This window comes from Dasypus novemcinctus, chromosome 3 (genome assembly GCF_030445035.2).
Source record: "Dasypus novemcinctus isolate mDasNov1 chromosome 3, mDasNov1.1.hap2, whole genome shotgun sequence".
Lineage (NCBI taxonomy): Eukaryota > Metazoa > Chordata > Mammalia > Cingulata > Dasypodidae > Dasypus > Dasypus novemcinctus.
In genome coordinates this window covers 152,040,210-152,063,741 of record NC_080675.1, presented here as the reverse complement: position 1 = coordinate 152,063,741, position 23,532 = coordinate 152,040,210, and the positions used below count along the sequence as shown (strand labels likewise).

At 34.6% G+C, this 23,532-nt stretch overlaps 1 protein-coding gene across 6 annotated transcripts in view; it reads right to left on the bottom strand.

The window, feature by feature from the left end:
- The window catches only part of SCAPER (S-phase cyclin A associated protein in the ER), a 616,772-nt gene that overhangs the window by 376,015 nt on the left and 217,225 nt on the right, over positions 1 to 23,532 (bottom strand). For 3 of the 6 annotated variants that reach the window (XM_004468178.4, XM_071214311.1, XM_058294577.2), the window contains 7 exons: positions 16,140 to 16,402; positions 13,488 to 13,724; positions 8,318 to 8,488; positions 7,495 to 7,570; positions 7,185 to 7,302; positions 6,368 to 6,479; positions 3,723 to 3,863 (listed from right to left, as the gene is read on the bottom strand). In XM_004468178.4, coding sequence (XP_004468235.1) covers positions 3,723 to 3,863; positions 6,368 to 6,479; positions 7,185 to 7,302; positions 7,495 to 7,570; positions 8,318 to 8,488; positions 13,488 to 13,724; positions 16,140 to 16,402 — 1,118 coding nt within the window. The remainder of the gene's footprint in view (positions 1 to 3,722; positions 3,864 to 6,367; positions 6,480 to 7,184; positions 7,303 to 7,494; positions 7,571 to 8,317; positions 8,489 to 13,487; positions 13,725 to 16,139; positions 16,403 to 23,532) is intronic. The other 3 variants (XM_004468179.4, XM_071214312.1, XM_071214313.1) reach the window with 1 other exon arrangement.

The following is a 23,532-nucleotide window of genomic DNA, read 5'->3' as shown; positions in this document are numbered from 1 at the left end:
TCATGTATTGTAGTCTTTCCTTCCCATAAGCACTGTTATTTTTCTATTTAAGTTTTCAAATCTTCTTTGTGCTTGGCCAATGTCTTCATGGTATACTTTATTTTTTAGCCATATGTTCTTTAACTCCTTGTTTTAAGTGACTTGTATGAACATCAGGATTAGTTGTCAAATCCTGTGCCCTCATCTGGGGCTTTGATTGTTCCTTTGCCTGAGACATATCTTCCTTTTCTTAATATGTAATTTTTTGTTGATATCTAAGCATCTGATTATTATGATCAGTTTATTCTGATGCTTGGTTCTTTCTCTTGTGTAGGGATTTAGTGGTGGATGGCTGTGTGTTACCACAATGTGTGTCCCTTTTTAGGGACAATCCTAAAGACCTAGATTTGGACCCACTGCTGGATCCAAATCAGGGCCACAGACCCAGGAAGGGGTTGTATGTGCCATGGGATGGGAGGCTGTAAAGGCCCAAAAAGCCTATTTATTAACTTTTCTCTTCCTTGCATACACTGTTTTGGTCTGCCAGCAAATGGCAATCTTCAGTATACCTCTCAGTCCAAACTCAGTTGGGAATGTGTTCACTGTAACCCTAACTGGGCAGGTGGTACACAAACAATGTGATGGAGAAGTCTATTCAGAGCTAAGCCTCACAAATCAAACTTTCTCAGAAGCTGCTCTCCTCCCTTGGCTGGCTGCCCTCTTCCTTTTCCTGAGAAGGAAACAAATTCTACTTCCCTCGGCATTGTCTTCAACAAGTTAAGATCAGTAGTCAGGGTATTTGAAAAGGTAGGATCTCTTTAGTCCCTCACCAGCAATCAGAGCAAACAATGGTGGTGTCCCATCCAGCATGAAAGGACATGACTCATGGGACACAGGAGACCACATGTGTTGGCCAAAAGCTGAATTGGCCATAGGCTGTGTCTCTATCTCTCCCCTTCCCTGGGAAAGTAGACCCTAAGATCCCTCTGTCAGCAACCACTGGCCAAGGGCTGCAGGACTCAATGCTGTCTGCTCCAAGGGTGGGGGAATGGAAGCCCACAGCTGCAGCTTCTACACACAGACCTTTTCTGTCAAGTTTTCCTTTCTTTGCTCCTCTCTCTTCTGGGTGGTGCCCAGCCTTCCCCTGTTGTCCTAAGCATGAAAGCAGATGTCTAGACAGGTTCAGCATGTCTTCTGGCTATTTTTCTGGGACAGAAGTGAGTCTTGGGTCTCTCTAATCATCCATCCTCCCACCTACCAACTGATTCTATTTTACCATGAAAGTGAAAAGAAACCTATTTAATATGAGACAATATCTGGAAACTACATCTCCAATAAGGGCTTAATATCCAGAATATATTTTTTAAAAATCCATCAACTCAGCAATAAAAAGACAAACAACCCAATTAAAAAATGGGCAAAAGACTTATACAGACATTTCTCCAAAGAAGATATACATAGCCAGAAAGCACAAGAAGAGATGCTCAACATATTAACCATCAGGAAATGTAAATCAAAATCAAAATGAAATACCATTTCACACCCACTAAAATGGCTACTATTAAAAAAACAGACAACTACAAGAGTTTGGATAGGAAAAAATAAATTAATTGTTGATGGCAATTTAAAATGGTACAGCCACTGTGGAAGACTGTTTGACAGTTCCTCAGAAAGCTAAGAATAGAATTATAGCAATCCCACAAGTAGGTGTATATATCCAAAAGAATTGAAAGCAGGGACTAAAACAGATTTGCATACCAATGTTCACAGTGGCATTATTCACAATTGCCAAAAGATGGAAGCTACCCAAGTATCCATTAAATGATACATGGATAAACAAAATGTGGTATATACACGCAATGGATATACAATGAAATATTATTCAGCATTAGAAAGGAATGAAGTTTTGATTCATACAACATGAATGAAATTTGCAGATATAATATTGAGTAAAATAAGCCAGACATAAAAGGCCAAATATTGTATGATCTCACTGATATGAAATAATTAGAATAAGTAAACTCATAGAGTCAGAATCTAGAATATATGTTACCGGGGCTGGATTGGATTTAGGGAATGGGGAGTTAATCATTTCATTGTACAGAGTTTCTATTTGGGTTGATTATAAAGTTTTGGAAATGGATGGTGGTGATGGTAGCACAACATTGTGAATGTAACAGCACTGAATTGCAAACGTGAATGTGGTTAAAAGGGGAAATTTTAGGTTCATTACTAGAATAATTTTAATTGTAGCTCTGCACAGCACAATGAACCCTACTGTAAATGATGGAATATAGTTAACAACAAAATTATAAATTGTTCTTTCAGGTATCATAACAAACGTGTCCACACTAATAGAAAGTATTAATAATAGGGTGGTAAATGAAAATTCTGTATATTATGCATGATATTTCTGTAAAACTACAACTTCTCTAATTAAAAAAAAAACGACACACTATATACAGCATGTTGGGGATTAAATCATGCTCTCCCCTGCGCCCCCACAAAAGGCATATTCAGGTCCCAAACCCTGGTCCTGTGGGTGTGAATACATTTGTAAACTGAACCTTGGAGGATGTTATAAGTAAAGGTATGCCCAAATTGGAGGTTTAATGGAGAAAGTCACAGGGAGAAGTTAGAAGCTGGAAGTAAAAGAAGACAAGAGACGCCACCATATGAATTGCCATGTGATAGAAAAACCAAGGAACTGTACAGATTACCAGCCAGTCAAAACATGCATACTGATCCTGGGAAGAAGTAAATCCTGTAGACTCTGGAACTATAAGCCAATAAATTTCTCTTGCTAAGTCAATCCATTTTATGGTATTTGTTTTAGCTGCTAGAAAACTAAACATGTCTACTGAAATAGCTAAAATTAAACTTGTAACTGTGTCAAGTGCTGATGAAGATATGAAGTAACTCTCAGTCACTGCTTGTAGGAATATAAAATAGTATAACCACTTTGGAAAACTGTTTTTTTCAAAAGTTAAACATGAATCTATCTTAAGACCCTGCCAATACACTCCTAGATATTTTCTCAAAAAAAATGAACACACACTGAACAAAGACTTATATGTAAATGTTCACAGAAATTTTAGGCACAATAGCCAAAAACTGGAAATAAAACACATATCCATAAACAAGTGATCAGATTAAGAAATTATGGTTCTTCTATAAAAGAAATACATATCAGCCATGAAAAGGAGAGAACTACTGTTATTATATGCAATAACATGGATACCTCAAAATATGCCTAGGGAAAGAAGACAAAAGAGTACATTCTACATGATGCCATTTATATACAATTCTAGAAAATGTGAACATCTACAGTGACAGAAAGCAGGTCAGCTATTGCCTGGGAGAAAGGAATTGAAGAAAGTATTGGAGAAAGGAATGAGTTTTAAAAGGGCATGATGGAACTTGAGGATGATGGAATTGTTCATTATTTTCATTGTACTGATGGTTTCAGTGATATAGAACTATCAAAACTCATCACACTGAATAATTTTAATATGTGGTATTTGTTATCTGTCAGTTATACCTCAATAAAGATGTAAAAATAATCATATAGCTCATAGAATTATTGTAAGGATAAATATGATATTGCAACTTCAAAAAGAGCTCATGAAATACTGTCATTCTGGCACATTACAAGCACAAAAAACATTAGCTGCTATTACTATTATGTAACAATTGAAAAAATGTACTTAATTAATTCAAAGTTTAAAGCATCTATGATATACCTTAGCTTCTTCTTCTTGTGCTTTTTTCACAATTGCTTGCAATTGCACCTCTCGTTTAAATTCAGCATGAAGTAATTTCTCTTCCATCATCCTACGTCGCTGATCTAGTAATTCTTCTTTCCACTTCCGGACATCCTTCTCCTATATAGAGTGAATTAATTTCACTGCACACAGTCCTTTAACAGTAGTGCTAACAGGTAAACAGTCTACGAATATAAAAAGCCTAGAACCTAGATCCAAAGTACTATGACAAAGTACTGAGGCCAGACTGAATGAGACTATACTGTTCACTTACTAGCTATGCAACCTGGCCAACCTTTCCAGCCTATGTCTCGGTTTACTTATCTATTTTTTAATATAATATATAATATATTATTTATGTAACATATAAGCTATAATACACATAAGATACAATAATAGTATGTAATTCAAAAGGTTGTTTTGAAGAGTTAATACATATAAAGTGTTTGGAACATACACTTAAACATAAGTATAATATTTAACACTATAGAAATTTTGACTGTATTGTCATTGAACTACATCATGAATACACCTAAAATAAACCTTAAAAGTATCTGTAACTCAACCTCAAGATAATAAGTAATTTTGTCCTAAGAATGGAAAATGGTAAGTCTGAAAAAAAAAAACATTATTTGTATAAGAAGCATTCTTGGGAAGCAGACTTGGCTCAATGGATAGAGCGTCCGCCTACCACATGGGAGGTCCACAGTTCAAACCCAGGACCTCCTCGATCTGTGTGGAGCTAGCCCACATGCAGTGATGATGGATACAAGGAGTGTAGTGCCATGCCACACAGGAGTGTACTCCGTGTAGGGGAGCACCTCACGCAAGGAGTGCACCCCATAAGGAGAGCCACCCAGTGCGAAAGAAAGTCCAGCCTGCCCAGGAGTGGCACCACACACACAGAGCTGATGCAGCAAGATGACGCAACATAAAGAGATACAGATTCCCGGGTCGCTGACAAGAATAGAAGTGGACACAGAAGAACACACAGTGAATGGACACAGAGAGCAGACAACTGTGGGGGGGGGGAGAAATTTTAAAAATCTTAAAAAAAAAAAAAAAAAAAGAAGCATTCTCTAAATGAGGTACAGAATAATAAGATACATATGATCTATTCAGAAATAAAATTTTTAAATGATTAAAATAAAAATATTAATAAATTCTTGAGATTCTGGGAAAAAAGGCAAAATCAAAGAATTTCTTTCCATCCACTCAAATTTACTACCGTAGTAAAAAGAAATTTATGCTACTATGTATTCATTATTATAAATGTTAGGATTATTTGGTCTAACTCTCAAATTTAAAAATATACATTATAAGCAATACAAATACTATGCTTTACCTATGCATAATAGTACTCCTGTCTAAACACAATGTAACAAAGGAGTTCACCTATAACTATAATAAAATGGTGACACATTTTTTGTCATACTGTATAGGCAGCCTTCCAGATGACTCCCAATATCCCCAACCACCCTGTATACAGACCTTTACTGTGAAAGTGAGGGTATGTCATTTCTTGAGATCAGGTTATAAACATCCCTACAGCTTCCATCTTGGTACGTCTCTTTTTTATTCTTCCCCTTTCTCCCTTGGATTACTTGCTCTGGGGAAGCGAGCAACCATATCACAAGTGCTCTGGTATGAAGAGAACGACGTGGCAAGGAACAGAGGGCTCTAACAAAAAGCCAGAGAACTGAGGCCTGCTATCACCCACATGAGTGAGTTTGGAAGTGGACTGTATAGCTACAGAAGACTGTCCCAGCCAACAATTTAACGGCAACCTCATGAAAGTCCCCAAACAAGTATCACTGGAGTGTGCCACTTCTGTTTCTTTGCCCACGGAAACCGTAAGATAATAAATGCTTGTGTTCTAAGCTGCTAAGTTTTGAGGTCATTTGTTATAAAGGAAATATAACTAAATACAGTATTCATCAATATCAGCTATGTGTTTAAGTAACAAGATTAACCATTACTGAGCAATAGCATTCTGGCACTATGCTAGTGTTTAACATATCTTCTTTATTTAATCATCACAACAGCCCTTCAAGGTTAATAATTATAATTTCCATTTTACAGATAAAGAAACAGAAATGCAATAATGCTGAGTAACTTGCCCAGGGCCTTGTATCTTATTATGTGGTAAAACCAGGTTGATCTGGGACAGCCATCTCCAAAGGCCATGTCCTTTCAGTTATAACACACTGATCAATAGCTGTACTACTCTAAATACTGCAACAACAACAAAATCTTCCCTTATTCAAACCTGATAAACTGAGGTTAAAAGTCATCCTACAAAGTCATTCTATACTTTGGCCAATACTCACCAAGGACATCCCCCAACGAAAATGGCAGAAGACAAAAAGAAAGTCTCAATAATCTATGTCAATCCTGCAAAATATCAACTTACTAACTAATTTCAGAACAACAAATTCATTTCTGACAGATAACCTTCTGGGATTCTATATAGATTTGCCTTTAGTTCCTAAAAAATTTATTTCCATGGTTCTTTTAGTTTCTCTTAGACCAGAAGGAAAAATCAAACTGAAAATAAACCCACCAAATTAAGAATACTATAAAATCCTAAAAAAAAAAAAATTTTTAACTTCACTGGTACATACCCTTTCTAACAATTTTTGAAGCTTTAATGTTTTTTCTTCACGTAACTTTTCCCTTAGCTGCTGTGCTTTCATTTGTTTTTCTTCATGTTTCTTCTTAGATTCTGCAATTGTTCTATTAACACAAACAAATGGACAGGAGACACAAATATTTACACAAAGAAAGACAAAAATACCATTCTTTAGTATTCACAGTTCTTGAAATAAATATAGAGGGAAGCGGACTTGGCCCAATGGATAGGGCGTCCGCCTACCACATGGGAGGTCTGCGATTCAAACCCCCGGGCCTCCTTGACCTGTGTGGAGCTGGCCCATGTGCAGTGCTGATGTGCATAAGGAGTACCGTGCCACCCTGCATAGGGGAGCCCCCCACACAAGGAGTGCGCCCTGTAAGGAGAGCCGCCCAGTGCGAAAGAAAGTGCAGCCTGCCCGAGAATGGCCACACACATGGAGCGCTAACACAACAAGACGACGCAACAAAAAAAGAAACACAGATTCCCGGTGCTGATAAAGGATAGAAGCAGTCACAGAAGAACACACAGTGAATGGACATAGAGAGCAGAAAATTGGGGGTGGGGGGTGGGGGGTGGAGTGGGAAGGGGAGAGAAATAAATTAAAAATAAATCTTTAAAAAATAAATAAATAAATATAGAAAGTATTCAAACTAATTTGGCCTAACATTTCAGGAAAACATAGTCAGTGCATCTCAAACTGTCCTGAAGTAATGTGCAGTAAAAGATTATGGTGCAACTCTGTATAAGTCAACAGTGGCTGGTTTCCCACCTATGAAACACTTCAAATTAATTTTCAAAGGCCAGACCTTTTGCGAGATGGTGAGGAAAGTTTTTCATGCATGTGAATTCCATGCCCTGGAGGTCTAGCAGGTTCCTCCTCTACAATATCCCCCCAGGATGTATTTTGGCGCCAAGATTCACGAGCTGTTCAGAAAACAAAAATCCATTGTTATTGTTTAACCACATATTACTAAAATCCCAACATGTGAGAAAAGAATACAGAAAAGGCATCAGCATTCCTCCTCCAAATTACTGATTTTACACAGAAAGTCCACTAATGAGTAATTTTTTACACCCCTCTACCTATACACACAAATATATACAAGCACACAATACCTTCATAATCTGCAAGGACATCATTCCAGTCCATAGACATACCACAGAATGATATACTCCCACTTCCCATGCTGGCCTACAGTGAAATAAGGAAAATTGAAAAGCAAATCTTTGAACACAACTATAACAAAAAATGAATTACATAAGGCATTTTCTACCTGTTGCTAATATATTTCATTGAACAATTCAAAACAAGAAAAAAACCTACATACCTCTTGTAATCACCATAAAAAAGTAAAAATTCCATAGCCTACATAATTTGAGACATATCTAGTCATTAACAGCAAAGACATATTAAGTAAATTTTTAAAAAAATGTATCAACATTATACTATAACTATATAAATACTGATAAACACAGAACATATATTTGAAAAGTTCAAGATTACTTGTTAGTCATTTAAATTTCACAGAAAACTCGTGAAACTACTACGGTTATAATATTCCCCACCAAATTATCCTCATCAATATATATTTCCTGAGTACTTAGAGAGAGACAGACAAGTTATCTATCTCTTTTTGGTACTTTTTGTTAGTAGAAAAGAAAAAGTAACATATCTTGGAGTTGCCCATTCACAAATTACACTGTAATGTTGGTTCTTTCTTTCTGAGTTTCAATTTCTTGATTTGTACCATAATAATAACTTCCAACCTGTCAACTAAGCAAGAGCAAAGTTCTAAAAAAAACGTTGCTATTGCTTTTCATGTAAGTCTTACTCTGAAGATAATTTTTAAGTAAATAGTTTTATATAGGACTTGATAAACTTTTATTTTATTTCTGAACATAATATTTTGAATGATTGTTAAAAATTTTTAAAACTCACTGAAAAATCACTGTCATTGTCAGTTTCAATATTAATATCATTGTTTTCTTCAGCTTCAATTTCTCTGGTTAACTGTTCTTCTTCAGCAATAGCACTAGCAATGGCTTCTTCATTGGCCTTTTCCAAACGATCTGCTAACTCTTCTTTTTTAGCAAGAACTTCTGCCATGGACTATAAAGTTAAAAACAAACAAAAACAAGAATCATCACTGGACTGAAAAGCTAAGAAATCATTTCTTTATGTTGTAATCATGAACTCAACAGTATAGATAAAATAGCACCCATCTAGAATTATAAAACCTGGGATTCAGTATAGGTTTATCACTTGCTATGTGAGCTGGAAGTTTCTTAAAATCAAAAGCTTACTTAACATTACATAAAATGAGAAAATAATCCATCACTTACCTTCTTTACAAGAGTGCTATAAAACTATGAAACTATATAAGTTATTATTAAAGTCTGAATTTCATTTGAGTGCCAAAATTCCAGAGTTACAAATCAAATAGGCTAACTTAATAACAAAAGAAAAATATTATGCTGTAATGGGAACATGAAAAGAATTGATTCTATAATGGTAAGGTACCTCCTGAACATATATACCTAACTTAAAAATATATATTAGAAGAAATACAAACATATGAATTAGAATGATTAAATTATAAATCCCTGTGATAAGGTAAAAATGTATGCCATAAACCCTAAAGTAACCACTGAAATAAAAAAACAAAGAGTTAAATCTAATAAGCCAACAAAGAATATAAACTGCAATTACTAAGTTAATACATGAGAGGAAAACGAAGAAAAGGGAATGATGAACAAATGTCCAAGAAAAACAAATAGAAAGATGACATTTAAAATGAACTGTATCAATAACCACATTACATGTAATCAGTCCAAACACCCAATTAATAGGCAGAGACTGTCAAATTAAAAAATAAAAAGTAATCCTTAACCATATGCTGCCAATACAACAACTTTTTAGACATCTAATTTAAATATAAGGTTATAAACAGAGAAAAAATTAATGATAATGCATGTTAACATTAATCAAAAGAAAGCTGAAGGTCATTTCATAATGATAAAAGAGTCAATTCCTCAAGAAGACAAAACAATCCTAAATGCTTATGAATTTAATATCAGAGGTTCAAGATGCATGAAGCAAAAACTGATAGGAATACAAAACGAAATAAATCTGGTGGGAATATAAAATGGTACTATTTGAAAAACAGCCTGACAGTTCCTCAGGAAAGTTGAAGTGTTATTCTATGAACCAGCAATTCTACTTCAAATGACACCATTCCTCTTGACATGACAAATTAAAACATATCTATGGAAAAATTTGTACACAAATAGTTAAAGAAGCATTACAGATAATTGCCCAAAAGTATAAATACTCTAAATGTTAATCAACTGAGGAAGAGATGTGATATAACCATAAAATGGAACATTATTTGGCCATAAAAATGAACAAAGTACTAATAAATGCTACAACAGAGATGGCCCTTGAAAACAGTATGATAAGTGAAAGTAGTCATTCACAAAAAATACACAGTATATTTTTATATGAAATGTCCAGAACAGGAAAATCTTTAGAGACAGAAAGCAGACTAGCAGTTGTCTAGGGCTGGGAGGGTTGGGGACAAGAAGTAACGTCTAATGGATACAGAGTTTCTTTAGGGGATGAGGAAAATGTCCCAGGATTAGATAATGCTGACAGTTGCACAACACTGTGAATATATTAAAAACACTGAGTTGTCTAATTTACATGAGTGAAGTGTATGCTATGTAAATTAAATCTTGAAGCTGCTAAAAACAATAGAGCCACAGTTACAGTCAGAGGTTTCAACACCCCTCTCTCAACCGAAAGAATAAGTATACGTAAAATTAGTATGTATGTATAGACTTGAACAATATTACTGGCAAAATTAACCTTGATATTCTCCTAAGAGAATATCACACAAATATTCACAGCACCTTTATTCATAATACAGAAACTGGAAACAACTCAAATGTCCATGAACAAGTGAATGTATAAATAGACTGTGTACTACTATTAAAGACAACAAAAAGAATGAATTACTCACACACACTACTACATGGATGAATCTCAAAATAATTATGCTGAGTTAACAAAGTCAAAGAATGTGTATGATTCCATTTATATAAAATTCTAGAAAATTCAATCTAATATATGACAGAAAGTGATTCAATGTTTGCCTGGGAAGAGTGCAGGGACGGACAGAAGAGAGGTATTACAGAGGGAAATGAGTAAACTGTTGAGGTCAATAAATATGTTCATTATCTTGATTGTAATAATGGCTTCACAGATATAAACACATCTAAGAAATTATCAATTCAGTGCTCTTTAAATACATGAAGTTTAGGGTGAATCAATTCTACTTAAATAACAGTGTTAATACAGTTGATTTATGGATGTGGTTGTGGATGAAATGAGTAGTCTAGGGAGATTAATAATATTGGAGGATAGCTGGAGGATAACATAGGGAATGTATAAAAATGACTGCTGATAAATGAGGATTCTGGTTAAGAATATAAATACAGGAATGTTGTACTGCAAGGTGTTAAGAATGTGGTGATACATGGGAAAAATAAAACTAATGTAATTTATAGATTATAGTAAACAACATTGTAAGGTTTTTGTAGCAAAAGCAAAGAATGTACTATAATAATGCTAAAGGTCAAAAGAAAAAGAATATGGGGTTTGGTTTTGCGAGATATGAATATGATTTTTTCATTAAAAATAAGCATTTTTTTCTATTCTTCACTGTTTTCATTAATAAGGAAACCCTGACTATGTTATGTGTGTTCATCTGTGTATCTTTCTGAACACTAGAGGAACACCTGAGTTAGTAGTGGAATTAGAAGAGATAAAAGTACATGGACAGAACTTTTCAGGAGTAAAAAGTTGCTCCCATAACTTGATAAGCTGTCTTTTTCTGTTATTTATTTTTTTTAAATTTGAAATAAAGTTTGAAAAAACAAATCAAATCAAATAAAAAATGCCTAGGCCCCAGCTTAGGCTATAATTGGTCTGGAGTGGAGCCTGCGCTTTGACATGTTTTTTAAAGCTACCCAACCCCTCACCTTCGGTCCCTGCCCAAAGTTATCTCTGAGAAAGAGAATGGAAAGAAAGGAGCCTCTTTCTTTGCCTCATAAGCCTGTCTCTATAAATTCCAGAATACTATAGAGACTAACTATTGTTAATGGGCCACATAAATGTTATATCTAACAACAATAATAAAAGTCCAAATATTAAAGCTGTGTATATTTAAGTTTGCAGAATATAGGCTCTCCCATGAATCCTATTTCCTTTCTCAATTTTATTTTCCCTGGAATACATTTGTATTTAATTAACTCTCCGAAGACCTGAAAGGATTTTAACCTAGTAGTAGAGCTTATAGATGAAATAACGATTTAATGAGCCATATACAACTTACAGTGAAATTCAAATAAATATCTGTATACATCATTGTTTTATAAATTTCCCGGGGGGGGGGGGGGGGGGGGGAAAGGAGGCCCACGTCAGCTAGGTTTATATCAGCACACTTTTACAATGTTGGCAAAAGTTGAACATAAATAGGTTCTCACAACTATTTTTTGCTAAAGTTTCTAGTAAATAAGAGAATGAGATATATACAACTACATATACATATATTTTTTTCTTTTTACTTTAATCAGTTTTGTAGCAATATTGCACTGAAACAGAAAAGAAAAAATAGCTCTCTCATCACTGCAGTAATTCTCTAACCCTGAACTTGGTACCTAAACAATGAGGTGCTTACCTGCAGACATCCACAGAAGTGTCTCTGCCAAGACAAATCAACTTTTTAAAAATCTTGGCTTAGTAAAATCTCTTAGAAGAATTCTAATAATACACTAATATTCATATTTAAAGCAGAACTTTTCTTTCAAATACGTAAACTGACCCTCAAAATAACCAAAGTGTTTTATAACTATACCACAAACTTACACATGTATGCAAAATAAAAATGCAAAGAATTCTTAAACACTTACTTTAAGCTTAGGCAAGTACAGAATTTCTTTCCTCTTTTTAAGTTTTACTTTCTTGCAGAATCAAAATGCAAAAAAGCAATTTAATATGATATCTACTTATAAAAATAAAAAATACTAAACAATTTCTACCCCATATATTAAACCCAGTACTTACTTATATGATAATTATGTCCAGCCTTTAAAAATGTTCCTCTCTAAATGACCTAAGTTATAGAACAAATTGCTCAGCCTTATTAAAGGAATCTTAACATTTGTCTTTCTTCCTATAGCCCATTATTTTCTATTTTTCTCCCTATAACTCACATGAACATTCATTTAGCCCTACAGTTATTCTTTCTCTTTCAGAACTATAATTTAGCCTTGTACCACTTGCTGAGAGCAACTTTCAGCATTATAAGGTTTTAAGTTTTGGAAGACATTATAGTATATGATGACCTTTTAAAAATCAAAATTTGAGTAACTTTTTTCAACAACTTTTTATATGTGCCTATTTCTTTATTAAGTAACTTTTTGAACAAAGCTAGCATGATCTATACTGGATTAACCCAGGTCAAGTATCTTAATACTAAAGAAAAATAGGAAGAGATGAGCAGAAATAAATAGTCATGCAAAAAAATAAACCTATAAATAATCCCAAATCGATGCAATTTTAGAGACTCTGGAGTAGGGTTGTAAACACATTTCATATTAAAGATCTTAAAGAACAACTCCAAGCAAATGAATGTACCTATCTAAAGCACTCTCTAAGGAGAATTTTAAAAATTAAGTTCAATAAGCACCATTTCCCGTCTATCAGAGTATTAGATATTGTATGGAAAATTTTATTGTTATTGATTGGTTTGTTAATCCTGGACTGAAGAACATTTGATCAAATCACATACAAACTGCATGATTCTTAGGCAAGTTATTTAATTCTCACAATCACATTTTCTGCCTCTATAAGATAAGAATCTTAACTATTTCAAAAGGTTACTATAAGAATCACAATGTTAAAATGAAATATCATAAAGAAAGCCCTTCATAAATAAATGCTTTTTAAAGTGTAAAGTAATACAATAATATAATAAGTTATTATTGTTATTGGGCTTTATGACTCTTAAATATGTTTACTCAGAATTCTAGTAAGTTGTTCTTACCAAGTTAGCAGCACTCACATTTGAAATATCTGAAGGGTCCATTTCACTTTCTATCCTTGCTTTATTTTCTGGAAACTGGTCTTCATTTGTTTGCATAAGAGGTGTGTCAGCTTGCTGAGTAATTGAAACACACTCTGTATCAATGTGAACACCAGGTATTTCACAAGTTTGCACAAAACTGTCTTGTAAGAAACCACTGCCAGAGTTTCTGACATCATCCAATGTACTCACTGTAAACTAACAAAACAAATTTATAGAATGAATCAGGGATAATTTTAAAAATATTAAGCAACTATTCCACTTTAGAAAAGCTGATTCTATATAACCTACCAAAGTGAAGCACTAGTGGACTGGCTGACAAATAATTCACTCTACCAAGTCACTTCTTTTATATGTTTCAAGTGAAAGAGAAGAGAATAGAAAAGACCATTAAGCAGTCACAAATTTCATTTGCATGCCTACTATGTACTGAGTATGGCCTGAAGTGTTCTAAGAAGTTAACCAATATATACGGTATATATTGTAATTACATTTTAAGTAAAAGGCAGATATTTGAGGCTTTATATCCTTTACAAAAGAAATCTAATCATAACAATACTCTGTCTTATATTAACTAAAGGTTAGTTATGATCTTTTGAGAAGACTGTCTAATACCAAATGAGGGTATTCAGTGTTTTTAAAAACACCCGGAAGGCATTTTCCATGCATTACACTTGAGAACATTTTACTCAAAAATATGTAACTTGTTCCCTTCAGACAATGTTAGTATGGCCTGAAAGTATCTTTGATGAAGACCCACGTGATACACAGTACTAAATCTCTGATCTAAAAGAAAAATACAGCAGTAAAAAGCACAGCCTAGCTGAGCACACAGTGTCACATCATGTGATTGATATTCTTCAGATTTAGAGATCCTCTCCATTCCCCTTCAGGAAGATTTAACACATATCCAACTGAAATGCAGAGGAAAAAAACTAAAAACAAACAAACAAACAAACAACATACTGGTTTAGCCCAAATATATATACATTTTTTAAAAGCTTTATATTTTAGTAAAGAGAAACAAGCTTTTATTTTCACTTTCCAACAGGGTAGAAAAAGAAACAGTGCCATGTTTGTCAATTATACTCAGAGTAATGAGCTCTAAGTCAAAGAACTAAAATCTAAAATTGTGAATTTAAAACTCACTCACATCACTTCTTAAATAAACATTAAACATTGCAGTGGCCATAAAAACCCCAGTTTGAATAATTATTTATATAAATATTAAACTTGGCCAAGTATTATAAACTACTTTTAAAATTCTACTATTGGTCTCAACTTAAAGTATTCCAAAGCGTTGATTTTAGCATAAGCATTATTTAAATTGTATCACATTGTTTATACTGCTATCAACATTATTTATATATATCAGTCACCATGGTTTACAATCTTCTTGGCAATATTTATAATAGCATTACTGATATTTACAATATAGTCAATGCTGTTTTTATTAAAAATTAATATCATTTATATAAGAAAATCAAAGCTAAAACTATAAGGAAATGTTGAGAAAATATATAAATATGCTAATTCAATTCTTGAAATGCAGTGAAGAAAATAAATATTAGCACTAGCTTGGTCACCATCAGCAGTGAACTTTTAAACTGAAACATTTTACCAATAGTTTACTCAAAAGGTCTGTGTAAGGCTTATACCTGAAACATAAAATATAAATGTAAATGAATTCACCATATAAAACAAGCATTAACTTTTATGTTTTTGCTAAAGTACACATTTTAAAAAATGCTACATGTTTAAGTGATACAAAAATTATTTTTCACCAAGTATGAACTTTACCAACATTAGAAGGTTTCTTAAAGTTATATACAATAAATATGTACTGATTATTTCCATGTGTCTAGAACTCTGCTCCATATTGTGGGAAATAAAAAAGCTAAAGAAGATAGTGCCCACAAGGGGCTTCCGGATCTCTCATGGGTATAAAATATACACACAATAAAGAACTAAACAATATCAGGAGCTGTGTAGAAATAAGAATCATCATCATCATGAAGAAGGAAAACTAAAAAGCTGAGTTTCCAATAAAAATAAATATCCAAAAAGTAAAAAGAGAGAATTTTACAAAACTTATACTATTCTAGTAAAATATTACAACTATTGTACAACTTATTGAAAAAAACCAATGTCTTATAGTATCAAAGACTATCCCCTATATTTCATTAGTTAATTTTATATAAAATTATACCAACTGTACAAGAATATGGACTGTTAATTAGGTAATATTATATGAATGTTAAATTCACTAACTTTGATATTTATAAGATGGTTATATAAAAAAGTTCTTGTTCTTTGCATATACATGCTATTAATGTATATAAAGGTAAATGGTCATAATGTCTGCAAATTACTCTCAGATGTTCAGCATATGTGTGTGTGACATTGAAACATAAAGAGAAAAGAAAAAATGTGGCAAAAATGTTACCAATAGTTGAATCTAGGTAAATGGTATATAAGGGTTCATTGTCCTATTCTTGCAACTTTTCTGAAGATTTGAAATTTTCCACAATAAAGTTAAAAATGAAGAAAAATAAGACATTCTAAGTTCACATACATTAAAAAGGCAGTAATATTATTTTCAAAATGCACTACCTGGGTTCTTTCAGCAAGAGGATGCTCACAAGAGTGTAATAAGTCTTTGGGCAGAGATTCTACGATATTAGAAGGTCCATCTCCAACAAATTCATGTTTCTGTTTACTTTCATCAGGTAAAAGATGTACATTTTCTTTATCACTGTCATCCTTTGACCTTAATGCTTCTGTTGTTAATGAAACTTTTGGAATCAATGCTGTTGATCGTGAACGAACAGGCCTTCCTCTCTGAACAGTTTCCCATCCCTCAGCATCTTTCCGATCTATACGATTGAAGGAAGAAAAAAATAAAAATTTCTTTAGATGAAAGGAAAGGACAACACAGATGGGTGTAAAACAGGGGTAAATATAATAAACTATCCTCATTAATTTCTTGAATTATATTTGATGGTGAAACAAAAATTATGACAAACACTGATGTAGTCCTCAATGTATATATAAGAAATACTTAAAACCATTATATTTAAAAAGCAAAGAGTTTAAAGGGACCCAAATGGTAGTAAAGTCTGTAACTTATCCCTCAGAGTGCTAGACACTGCAAGTTGACTGTGATAAGTAACTTATTTATAATACCTAAAGTAACAACTAAGAAAACTATATGAATCAATATATTTTAACGAACACTATAAATAAATCAGAGTGGAATCATAAAAATGTTCAAGTTACCCACAGAAGGGAAAAAAAGAGAAACAATGGAATAAGAAACAAGAGAAAAGAGAAACAAATAATAAAATGGCAGATTTAAGCCCTAATATATCAATAATTACCTTAGATATAAATGGTCTAACACACCAAATAAAAGAGAATGGCACAATAAAAATAATTTAATCAAACACTGCTATCAACAAGAATCACTCAAAAACAATGACATAGGTAGGTTGAAAGTAAAATGATGGAAAAAAATAAACCATGCAAACATTAGTAAAGAAAGCAGCAGAGATAATATAAGATAAAGCAGCTTTCAAGACAGAAAAATACTAGAAACAAGGAAGGACAATACATAACGATAAAAGGGTCATTCCACAATGAAGACATAACATTCTTCGACATGCACTGAACAACAGAACCTGAAAATATATGGAGAAAAAAATGATTCAACTGAAAAGGAGAAATAGAGGAATTGACCATTATAGACGTGAACTTCTATAATTTCAATGTTTTCAAATTTTACTGAGGTCTGACTTATGTCCAGACATATGGTCTACCTGGAGAAAGATCCATGAGCCCTTGAGAAGAATGTGTATCTTGCCGTTTTGGGTTTTAATGCTCTATAAATGTCTATTAGATCTAGCTCATTTATCATATTATTCAAGCTCTCAGCTTCCTTATTTATCCTCTGTCCAGATGCTCTATCTAATGCTGACAGTGGAGTATTGAAGTCTCTAATTATTACTGTACAGACATTTACTTTCCCCTTCATTTTTACCAGTGTGTGTCTCATGTATTTTTGGACTCCTATGTTAGGTACATAAATAATTATTATTGTTATTTCTCCTTGGTGAATTGTCCCTTTCATTAATATATAGTAACCTACTTCATCTCTTATAACAGTTTTCCATTTAAAATCTATTTTATATGATATTAGTATCATTACATCCACTTTTTTTTATTGTTATTAGTATAGAATATCTTTTACCAACCTTTCACTTTCAGCCTGACTGAGTCCTTGCATCTAAGGTAGGTCTCTTACAGAAAACAAAGGTGGCTCATGTTTTTTTTATCCATTCCATCAGTCTATGTCTTTTAATTGGGGCGTTTAATCCATTAACATTCTGTGTTACCACTATATAGGCATTACTTTATCTACTTTATCACTTGGTTTTCTGTTGTCATAGCTTACTACTTTCTGTCTTTCAACCCTTTCAATTTCTCTTAGTGATGTTCATTTCCACATTCTTCTCTTGGACTCTATCCCTCATCTTTCCCTAGAAGGCTATAACACATCCTTTAATATCTCTTGTAGATTCAGTTTCTTGGTAATATATTCTCTAAGTTTTTGTCTGTAAAGACTTTAAACTTGCCTTCATTTCTGAACCACAGTGTTGCCAGATAAAGAATTCTTGGTTGACAGTTTTTCTCTTTCAGTACCTAAAATATATCATACCACTGCCTTCTTGCCTCCTTGGTATGTGAAGAGAGATTGGCATGGACTTACTAAGTAATACATTGCTTTTCTCTTGCTGATCTCAAAATTCTTTCTTTATAACTTTGACCTTCAACAATCTGAATAGTAGATGTCTCAGAGTAGTTCTATTAGGATTTATTCTGTTTGGGGTACACTGTCTTTCTTAAATATTCATATTCTTGTCTTTCATAAGGGTTGAAAATTTTCAGTCAATATATATATTTTCAAAGATTTATTTATTTATTTCTCTCACCCCCACCCCCACCCCCACCCCCACCCACTGGGTCCTCTTTGTCCACTTCTGTTGTTGTCAGTGGCATGGGAATCTGTGTTTCTCCCTGTTGAGTCATCTTGCTGCGTCAGCTCTCTGCGCAGACGGCACCATCCCTGGGCAGGCTGCACTGCCATCCCTGGGCAGGCTGCACTCTCCTTCGTGCTGGGCAGCTCTCCTTACGGGGCGCATTTCTTGCTCATGGGGCTCCCCTACACAGGGGACACCCCTGCGTGGCAGGGCACTCCCTGAGCACATCAGTACCGTGCACAGGCCAGCTCCACACGGGTCAAGGAGGCCGGGGGCTTGAACCGCTGACCTCCCATGTGGCAGACAGACGTTCTAACCACTGGGCTAAGTCTGCTGCCTTCAGTCAGTATTTACTCAAACATTCTTTCTACTCCTTTTCCATTCTCTTATCCTTCTGGGACACCTAAAACACGTATCTTTCTGTGTTCTGTGTTGTCATTCAGTTTCCTGAGACCCTGTCCAATTTTTTGCATTCTTTTCACTGTCTCTCCTTCTTTACAATTTCAAATGTCCTATCTTTGAGGGCATTTATTTTACCTTCTAACATTTCAAATCTACTATTATATGCCCCTAATGTATTTTTGTATCTTATCCATTGTGTCTTTCATTCCCATAAGTTGTTAGCTTTTTTCGCAGGCTTTCAAATTGTTGTTTATGTTCGCAGAGTGTCCCCTCAATATCTGTTATCTAATCTTTAGTTTTATTTTCCTTCATCTCCTTAAATTGATTAAGGAAGTTTGTTTGAATATCATTTATTCATTGTCTTAAATCCTGAGTCTCATCTAGATTCTTCACTTGTTCCTTTGACTGGGCCATATCTTCCTGTTTCATAGTATGGGTTATTATCTTTTGTTGATACCTAGGCATCTACTTATGCTGATGATTTTTCTCTGTTGATCAGTATCTCTCTCTTGCTTCATGGTCTTACTTCACAACTTTTCTTTGATTTTTAGTTATTTTTTCTAAAATGTTAATATTGCCCTGTTTAAGTAGTCAAAATTGTGGCAGAGAGCTGCTAATACAGCCCACCAGGTCTACCATGCCTGGGAAAGAATCAAGAGCGACAGTCTATCTTCCTTCACTGTCATGGCTGGCCAACAAATGATGCTCCTTGGCAAACCCTTCCACAAAGATGAATCCTTCAATTTCCACTACCTCTTCTGAGCTATTGAGTTATGTTACATTCCCCAAAGAGGAACCACAATCAGCCCTCCATAGCACCCTCCCTCTTCCCAGGGAGTAATCTGTCCTATCCCCTCTCCTTTCAGCTGCTCAGGGACAGGTTTTACTGAGGGTGTTCACCTCAGGAGTGGGGGATGGGTGGCATGGGGGTGGGTAGTATTAACATCTTAATGACCTAAATGGCTCGCCTAAATGGCTCAAACATACAGAATCTGTATCCTAAAAATTACAAAATGCTGATGAAACAGAAAAATACATAAATGAATGGAGAGATATGTTTATGGATTGGAAGACTCAACACAGTAAAGAAGTCAATTTTCCCCCAAATGATCTATAGTTTTAGTGTAATTCCTATCAACATCCCAGGAACATGCTAAGAGCTCATTCTAAAATTTATATAGAAATCCTAAATGTAAAAGAGCCAAAATTGTTTTGGAAAAGAAAAATAAAGTGGGAGCATATACTCTATTTGATGTTAAGCCTTATCATACAGCTACAGTACAATTTTGGAGAAGAGACAGATACAAAGATCCATGAAAAAGAATAGAAGCTCCATAAATATACTGACATACATATGCCCAAATGATTTTTGACCAAGTAGTAAAAGCAATTCAGTGGAGGAAAAACAGAACTTTCAACAAATAGTGCATGGACAATTTGACATCCATAGGCAAAAAAAAAAAATTAAAATTATATAAATAAATAACTAAAATCTTGACTTAAACTTCACACTTAATACAAAAATTAAATGGAAAACAGTTTTAAAGGTAAAGTGTAAAACTATAACATCTGTAGGAAAAAGAAAAACAGGAGAGAAATCTTCAGAAGCTAGGAATAGGCAACACATTCTTAACACCAAAATCATAACACATAAAAAGAAGTTCTGATCAATTGGACCTCATCAAAATTTAAAACTTTTACTCTACAAATGACCCTATGAGAGAATGAAGAGAAGCTATAAACTGTCAGAAAATATCTTTCAAAGGACTAGTGTCTAGAATATATAAAGACCTCTCAACACTCAGCAGTAAAACTACAAAAATTCAAGTAGAAAATGGACAAAAAGCGCAACCAGATATTTCACTGAAAAAGATATACAGATGGAAAATAAGCACATAAACACATTTAAAATCAATACCCGTTAGCAAAATGCAAATTAAAAGACAATAAGATATTATTATATACCTAACTATCAGAATGGCTAAATTCTAAAAAGAATGATTACACAAACTGGTAGCAAAGATGCAGAAAAACTGGGTCATTCATACATTGCTGATAGAAATGTAAAAAGGTAAGGCCATTCCAGAAAACAGTATGGCAGTTCTTATAACACTAAACTTATATTACCATACAGCATTTATCCCAAAGAAATGAAAATTTATATTGACACAAAAACCTGTACTCAATCTTCAGAGCAGCTTTGTCATAGTGAAAAATTGTAAAAAATCCAAATATCTGTCAATGGATGAATGATTAACCAAATTTATGCAAACTGTGGTAAATCTATTATATGGAATACTACTTAGCAATAAAAAAGAATAAGCTACCAATACATGTAACAACTTGAAAGAATCTCAAAGGAATTAAGCTGAGTAAAAATAGGCAATGCCATAATGTTATATGCTGTAGGATACAACTTATAAAATATTCTTTTATATATATATGTAATATTCTTGAAATGACAAAAGTATACTGATGGAGAAGGGATAAGTTGTGAGGGGTTAGGGAGGAAGAAGGGAGCAAGGAGGGTATGGCTATAAAAGAACACGATGTAAAGTTCATGTGATAAAACTGTTCTATATCTTGACTAATATAGATGTGATATACAAGTAAACATATGATAAAACTGCACAGAACTAAATACACATATATAGAAACAAATGAGAGCATGTAAAACTGGTAATCTGAACAAAGCTTACGGATTCTATCACTGTCAACTTCCTAGTTGTGCTATTGTACTACAGTAATGTAAGATAATAGCATCGAGTAAAACTAGAAGAATGGTATACAGAATCTCTTTGTATTATTTCTTAAAACTGCATATGAATCTATAATTATCTCAAAATAAAAAGTTTTTAAAAATTTAATTGGTAACTGTGTTTCAGAGATTTTTCCCAGGTAAAGAAGCAGGTGATAGAACAGAGGGAATCCAAGTCACACCCCACAGGAAATTATTCACTTACAAGCAATGTGTGATAAAGTTAAAACCTAGGGGCATTTTCAACAGCACTGGAAGTTGTGATGAAAGACAAAAAAGAAGGATGGTCCAACAATGAGCCCTTGATACTAATGACTATGCATGTGAGCCTGTGCACCTGAAATAAGAGCAAGGCCTAGAGCTCCAGGGTGCCTAAGAGTTACCTCCTGAGAGCCTCTGTGTTGCTCAAATGTGGCCAGTCTCAAAATCAAACTCAGCATGTAAATGCACTGCCTTCCCCCAGTGTGGGACATGACTCCTGGGGATGAGCCTCCCTGGCACCAAGGGATTACTACCAAGTACCAGCTGAGGATGTAACTAGAAAATGACCTTGAATAAAAGGGTCAACTCAGACCAGCAGAATATCTCAGTCTACATATAATATCAGGAGTTAAAAATGCTTTTTGACCTGAATAAAAGGGGGAAATGGAAAGGACAAATGAGTTTATATGGCTGTGAGTCTTCAAAAAAGAGCTGGGAGGCTATCAGAGGGGTTGCCCTTACACACACCTCAGCAGAGTCCCAGAGACAGATGAAGTAGATACAACCCCAGGTATTGGTTCTTCTGAGGGCTACAGAGACCCACAGGTTCTATGGTCATGGCAGATGGAGTTCAGTGCCATGTCAGATAGCCCTACTTTGGAGTTTGTGTTTCTGTGTGGTGGAGCTGGACTCAGTTGTGATCTTTGTCCACAAGCCTCTCCTGTTACTTTTACCAGACCTGTGGCTGGCGCTGGGGTTTACTGTATACCCAGGGGACCTGAATCTCTGGACTGACCATGTGATAGCCAGGCCCTGAGCCTCAACAGACTAGCAACTCCTACACTCTGGTTCATTGGACTTACCCCACTCAGCTAACATGGAGGTGAAGAAGGTCAACCACCACACCAGAGAGCCAAGAGCGCCTACAACTGCAAGAAGGAGAATTGCATCCAGCATCCATGTGGAATCTAAGCCCCCTCTTGATATAGATGTGGAGTGGATACAACCATTCCAAGGACCACAGGATGGAGCAATAGAGTATGGATTAGAGTGGACTTACTGATATTCTATTCATGAACTATTGTGATTAGTAATTGAAGAAAATGTAGCATTGATTTGGAGAAAGTGGTCATGGTAGCTGCTGAGGGTAGGGAGTGGGAGATGTGATATGGGGGCATTTTCAGGACTTGGAGCTGTCCTGGGTGGTACTGCAAGGACAGTTACCGGACATTGTATGTCCTCCCATGGCCCACTGGGACCATAATATGGACCATTGACCATGTGATGCAGCAGTGCTCAGAGATGTATTCATCAAGTGCAATGAATGTCCGATGATGATGGAGGAGGTTGTTGTTATGGGAGGAGTGGTGTGAGGGGGGTGGGGAGTATATAGGGACCTCATATTTTTTTAATGTAACATTAAAAAAATAAAGACCAAAAAAACCAGAAAGACAACAGGGAGGATACTGATAAATTCTTTGTAGATACAGGCTAAATTGTAGGCCATCTAGTTTGCCAGAAAGAAACAGATAAAGACACAACTGAGAAGAGCCCTCCTAGGAACAAAGCAAGTCTCAAGCACTGACCCTGGGAACTATCCTTTTGA